Source organism: Lithobates pipiens, unplaced genomic scaffold (assembly GCF_037356315.1).
Source record: "Lithobates pipiens isolate NorthernLeopardFrog02 unplaced genomic scaffold, aLitPip1_a1.2 Scaffold_8, whole genome shotgun sequence".
NCBI classification, from domain to species: Eukaryota; Metazoa; Chordata; class Amphibia; order Anura; family Ranidae; genus Lithobates; species Lithobates pipiens.
The window spans coordinates 72,989,086-72,996,190 of NW_027507903.1; the positions used below are offsets into that span (position 1 = coordinate 72,989,086).

General features: G+C 43.8%; 1 protein-coding gene across 1 annotated transcript in view; it reads right to left on the reverse strand.

Moving 5' to 3' along the window:
* Positions 1-1,236: 1,236 nt before the first annotated feature.
* Positions 1,237-7,105, reverse strand: part of LYSMD2 (LysM domain containing 2) — a 92,780-nt gene continuing 86,911 nt past the window's right edge. The window contains exon 3 of the mRNA XM_077473147.1: positions 1,237-1,738. Coding sequence (XP_077329273.1) covers positions 1,693-1,738 — 46 coding nt within the window. The 3' untranslated portion in view covers positions 1,237-1,692. The remainder of the gene's footprint in view (positions 1,739-7,105) is intronic.

The following is a 7,105-nucleotide window of genomic DNA, read 5'->3' on the forward strand; positions in this document are numbered from 1 at the left end:
TGAACCTTTCAGATGTGAACATGTCCCATAGGAAACCATGTAAATGAACTGTAGTGCATTTCTGCAAAAAGCACCAATAAACACATAGATGTGAACCAGGTCTAAGACGTTTAGTAACATAATGGGGTTAAAAAAAAACTAAAATTAGCCCTTTATAGTAGAAAAAGCAGATAATCACTACTATAAGGGGTTCATTTTTTTTACTGTAGAACAGTGAACGTAATATTTACAGTAGCGATTTGCTCTTTTTGCATTATAAAGGGATAATTTCAGTTTTTTTTAACCCATTATGTTACTGCCCGATTAATCGATTATGAAAATAGTAATCGATTAATTTCATAATCGATTAGTTGTTTCAGCCCTAGTCAGGTGGTTAACTTAAATTAATATGTATGGTATAGGAATGTATGTAAGAATAATGCAAAGGTTTGTGTAAACTTAGAAACGTATCGTATATGCTATGCATAATTAGATTTCTAAGTATATTGTAGTATCTTACAATACATTTGGTACATCTACTATAACCCCACAGTCATGAACTTGAAATATACGTGTAAATCTACATATAAATATGCAATATACTTATTCATTAAAATCATCAAACATCTAATACTCACCCAAGTTCCCTCTTATTCCAGCAATGTGCGTGGGAGCCGAATGTCCTGGGTCTCTCTTTCCTCTATGGCTGAGACAACAGCAGGAGCCATTGGCTCCCACTGCTGTCAATCACATCCAGTGAGGTAATGGGGGGGGGGGGGTTTGATGCTCTCATAACTAGCAGCTTCCTATTGGGATCACTGGTCAAGGGGGAGGAGCCAGGAGCACCGGCTGGAAGAAGAGTATCTGAGCTGCTCTGTTTAAAATCATTGCACAGAGCAGGTAAGTATGATGTTTGTTATAAGAAAAATAAATACAACAATATCACTATAATTACTGCCAATTTCATAATCTGGGAACTGGCAATAATTCTTGAAGAATCTATCGCTGCCATAGCAACAGGTTCTTAAAGTGGCAATAGTTAGAACTGACTTTGACACACATGGGTAATTCTACCAAAAACGGTGCATATGTGTGCCTGAATCAGACACAGCAACTTCTAAAGGGAACTTCCAAACTGCCAAAAACTGTTCTATGTGCTTTATTGAATTCCCCTGTAAAACAAGGCATGGTAAGCTAGTAATTTTATTTAATGGGTATAATGTAAAATGTATTGAAAAAAAAAAGAATCAGAAATGGTAAGCTTAAGAATTTTAATCAACAAAGCACACACAAAATAAGTCATACACCATTCACTCTGCAAACTAAAAATACAAATGTAACAAATGCAAGGGACTGAACAAACCATAGTTAAAATGAGCAATAATAAACCAAAGACACATTGTCTGTATTGCAAATAAAAGAGGTTGCTGAACAGTCATATAACAGAAACAGTCATAGGAATGAGTATTTCAAAAAACGTCCCTTTTATGTTTAAAACTTCAAACACAAAATAATAAATCTGGTAAATAGCTGGTTACACAAAAGGTCTGCAAAAGAAAGGCTGCTGTGACATGAAATTCTGTGAATAAAATAGATAACAGATTCAGTGCAATTATATCAATAAAATAGCTATGGATCTGCAGATCAGATAGAAGTCCCTTAGATCTTCTGGTGTGGTGACATCCAGAATTTGAAGAATCTGATTGGTGCTGCTCAATGCTGATAGGAGGAAGTTGAATAGAACCCCTCCTCTTCATGTCTAGAAGTGAAAAGAAACACAAATATGTAAAGATTATCAGAAGACTAATATTCCCTATATTCCCTTTAGCCAAATGAGTTACTATACATATTATGATTCACATGTGGCCACTGCATATTCACCTCAACATGCAGGGCTGACAGGCAGCGCCACCAGTCAAACCTGGCCATTAAAGTCAATGGAGCTGCACCACAAATGCAAGTCCAATGCTTGGATTACAGCTGCTGTGCATTAGCCTCATTATAAAGAAAACAAATAGAAATCAGGCAGGATTGTCTCCTGAACACCTGACAGTGGCTGATAAGCTGTGCTATGAAAAGCGAGCCATAGCAGATTGCATTTCAGAGCCTTGGTTGGTGTGGGATTAGCCTTGCAAATGTTAAAAAAACAACTCTAGTTTCTGCTGTAGATTAAAGACTTGATACAAACATAGCACCATCTAGAGCAGGGGTCTTCAAACTTTCTAAACATAGGACCAGTTTACTGTATTCCGGACTTTAGGGGGGGGGGGGGGTCAGACTGTGACCACTGGAAGTGGAAAATCTCCCAGTATCAGTGGGAGTAAATAATGCCCCATTTTTGGGGTCATCAAGAGGAACTGTGTCCCATCATTGTTGTCATTATGAGAATTGGGCCCCATCGTTTTTGTCAGTGGGTGGAATTATGCCCAATCGGTATCAGAGAATGAAATATTACTCCAAAGGCCAGATAAAAGCAAGCAGTTTGGAATCCACTGATCTTGAGTCAAGATTCACTTCTGTAGGGGCACAAGGGGTGCCAGGGTCCAGCTAGTTTTACATGACTGCAGTAATGTTCAGAGGGGAGATGGGGAGGGGAAGCCACATTTCCTTTCTGCATCTCTATAGCAATATGTGCCCCAAAACAGTGGCCATAGTGCAGTGTTTTCCTGAGATATTTCAAGAAAATGTAGCAGTATGGCCACTAAATGGCGCTATAGATCATAACAAATAAATACAAAACATTTCACACACTACACACATTACAGGGAGTATTCATGAAAATCAACAATGTGAATGCTGAGACTTTTGCAAAGAATTTCTTTTTTTTAAATAAAATAGAACCCATAAGTGTTTTCACAGAGAGAAGATAGTCACATTTCTAAATCTGCAGTAGGATTTTATTACCGTATATACTCGAGTATAGGCCGACCCGAATATAAGCCGAGGCCCCCAATTTACCCCCAAAAAAACTGGCAAACTTATTGACTCGTGTATAAGCCGAGGGTGAGACATGCCTGTCCATCCCTGTGTGTGTGTCCGTCCATCCCTGTGTGTCCGTCCATCCCTGTGTGTCCGTCCATCCCTGTGTGTCCGTCCATCCCTGTGTGTCCGTCCATCCATCCCTGTGTGTGTGTGTGTCCATCCATCCATCCATCCCTGTGTGTGTGTGTCTCCATCCATCCATCCCTGTGTGTGTGTGTCTCCATCCATCCATCCATCCATCCCTGTGTGTGTGTGTCTCCATCCATCCATCCATCCATCCCTGTGTGTGTCTCCATCCGTGTGTGTGTGTGTGTGTGTGTGTGTGTGTGTGTGTGTGTGTGTGTGTGTGTGTGTGTCCAGCCTACCTTTGTCCCGAGCCTCCGTCCCGTGCCTTGCCTCCTTGCCTCCGTCCCGTGCCGTGCCTTGCCTCCTTGCATCCGTCCCGTGTCGTGCCTTGCCTTGCCCCCGTCCCGTCCCGTCCCGTGCCGTCCCGTGCCCTCTTCGTCGGCGGCCATTGTAAAGTTCAAAAGCTGCGCCGCCGCCTTCGCCTGTGATAGGCGGAACACTGAATTTCCCAGCAGCCTGTGTTCCGCCTATCACAGACGTCGTATCATCCTCGTCCGTAGTACGAGGATGATACGATGTCCGTGATAGGCGGAACACAGGCTGCTGGGAAATTCAGTGTTCCGCCTATCACAGGCGAAGGCGGAGCCGGAGGCGCGGCTTTTGAATAGAATGGCCGCTGTCTGTCTGCTCGACACGCTGATCGAGCGGGCAGACAGCGATGACTCGAGTATAAGCCGAGGGGGGCACTTTCAGCCTCAAAAAAGAGGCTGAAAATCTCGGCTTATACTCGAGTATATACGGTAAGAGGACATTTTAAATATAGACATTTAGAGATTTCTTCTTTAACCACTTGCTTACTGGGCACTTAAACCCCCCTCAGTCCCAGACCAATTTTCAGCTTTCAGCGCTGATGCACTTTGAGTGACAATTACGCGGTCATACAACACTGTACCCAAATGAATTTTTTATCATTTTTTTCCCACAAATAGAGCTTTCTTTTGGTGGTATTTAGTTACAGCTCGGAGTTTTATTTTTTGCTAAACAAACAAAAAAAGATGCAAAAAAAAAAAAAAAAAAAAATCATGTTTTAATAGTTTGTTATAAAATTTTGCAAACGGGTCATTTTTCTCCTTCATTGAAGTGCGCTGATTAGGCGGCACTGATGGGCTGCATTGGTGGGCACTGATGGGCTGCATTGGTGGGCACTGATGGGCTGCATTGGTGGGCACTGATAGGCTGCACTGGTGGGCACTGATAGGCATAGTTAAGGCGGCACTAATAGGCACAGATAAGGCGGCACCGATGGGCACAGATAAGGCGGCACTGATGGGCAAAGATGGGCACAGATAAGATGGCACGGATGGGTGGCACGGATAAGTGGCACGGATGGGTGGCACGGATGGGCACTGATAGGTACCACAGATAGATGGGACTGATGGGCACTGATAGGTGGCACTGATAGGTGGCTCTGATAGGTGGCACTGCTGGGCACTGATGGGCGGCACTGCTGGGCACTGATGGGCGGCACTGCTGGGCACTGATGGGCGGCACTGGGGTGCAGCACCTGAGGCAGATTTTGGGTGGCACTGTGGGTGGCACTGTGGGTGGCACTGTGGGCACTGCTGGGTGGCACTGTGGGCACTGCTGGGTGGCACTGTGGGCACTATGGGCACTGCTGGGTGGCACTGACAGGGGGGCACTTACTTTATTTCAGGATGGCACTGCGGGTGGCAGGTGGGCACTGGCAGGGGGCAGGTGTCCTTTTAAATTACTGGCCGTGATCGGGACTGATGTCCCGAACACGGCCGCCGGCGATCGGCTTTTTTTTTTTCTCCTCGCGCTGTCAGCGCGAGGAGGAATACTAGCCGATTACCGGCTCCGTTTTATCACATGATCAGCTGTCATTGGCTGACAGCTGATCACGTGATAAGGGGTCGGGATCGACCCCTTACACGGATCGGTGATCAGGCGAGTCTCACGGACTCGCCGATCACAGAGCGCGCCGCGCGCGCCCCTCAGGGGGCGCGCAGGCCGCTCGTAACCGGGACTACGTCAATAGACGTAGTCCCGAAAATGTGGGTCCGCGCTATTGCCGCCATTTTGCAATAGCGCGGATCCCAAGTGGTTAATTAGAAAGCTCTGCAAAGAAAGAAAAAGGGTCAGCAACAGCCAAACGAATAGATTAAATTACCTATTAGAGGGTCGTTTAAACTAGGCGATGGGTGGGGGGTTGCGGGGTCCAGACAGAGATAGCCAGTGTGGAACGTACTTCAGTGGGTAGTATGGAGGTATTAGTGGTAGGTTGACTAAAGCACCTAAACTCATGGCAAGTATAGTAACAAGTCCTATTTGCAACCTCACAACACCCAATAAGGAGATAGTATGCGTCCAAACAAAACTACAAGGCATGTTCAACTAATGAGTCTGGCGGACAAGATCGGAGAACTGGAGCTGCTACCATATATGAGGAGGAATTCGATTTCATGGGAACTTTAGAGACCTGGTTCAATAGCTCTCATGATTGGCTGGAAAACATTCAAGGGTATTCCGCAGGGACAGGGGTATGCCTGTATATTAGAAATGATCTACAGGTGAATGTGAGGGATAACCTCACTAATGGAGCTGGGGAAGAAGTGGAATCCTCATGGGTAGAGTTACAAAGGAAGGAAACCAAGAAGAAAGTAATTCTGGGAGTATACTATATAACCTGAGGGAGGAGGAGGAGACAGACCTATAACAGTCTGGAATGGCGGCAAGGATGGGAAGTGTCATTATAATGGGGGATTTTAATTATCAAGACATAGACTGGGTGGAAGGAACTGCGCATTCGTCTAAGGCTGGCCATTTCCTAAATGTCTTACAGGACAATTTCATGGGTCAGATGGTAAATGTAACAACAAGAAACAATATGTTACTAGACCTACCAATTACTAACAATACAGACTTGATTGCAGATGTAGAAATACGGGGCAACTTAGGAAATAGCTATCACAGGTCAATTTGTTTCAGTATAAATCACACAAATAGGAAGCACAGGGGGAATACTGAATTTAGACATTGAATTTAAAAAGAGCCAACTTCCAGAAACTACGCACCTTAAATGTGATAAAATCCTAGGAACAAGGAACAGAGGAAAAATTGGTGTGCTTTAAGAGCATATTAAATAAGGTCATTAGCCAGTGCATCCCAAAGGGTAATACATTTAAAAGAGCTAATAAAAGCCCTGTGTGGCTTAATGCCAACGTAAAAATTCATATAAAAGCAAAGGAAAAGGCCTTGCAAAAAATACAAGGTTGAGGGGTCATCATCAGCATTCCAACTGTACAAAGAATGCAATAAGAAATGTAAGAGTGTAATCAGGGCGGCTAAGATAGAAAATGAAAGGCAAATTTTGGAGGAGAGTAAAATAAATCCCAAGAAATTGTTTAACTACTTTAGACCCGGAAGATTTGGCTGCTCAACGACCAGGCCATTTTTTGCGATTCGGCAATGCGCCGCTTTAACTGACAATTGTGCGGTCGTGCAAGGCTGTGCTCAAATTTAAAGTCCCACTGACTACTTTCCCTTTTCTTTGACTAGAATGTACTAGTTTGGTAGGGGTACTTTGGCATGTGATTTACACTGGGGGATGCACAATGAATATTGGCACATATACAGGTGATTCTCAAAAAAATTGAATATCGTGCAAAAGTTAATTTATTTCACTAATGCAACTTAAAAGGTGAAACTAATATATGAGATAGACTCCTCACATGCACAGCAAGATAGTTCAAGCCACGATTTGTCATAATTGTGATGATTATGGCTTACAGCTCATGAAAACCCCAAATTCACAATCTCCGAAAATTAGAATATTGTGAAAAGGTGCAATATTCTAGGCTCAAAGTGTCCCATTCTAATCAGCTAATTAAGCCATAACACCTGAAAAGGGTTCCTGAGACTTTAAATGGTCTCCCAGACTGGTTCAGTAGGAATCACAATCAAGGGAAAGACTGCTGACCTGACAGTTGTGCAGAAAACCATCACTGACACCCTCCGTAAGGAAGGAAAGCCTCAAAAAGGTAATTGCAAAAGAAGT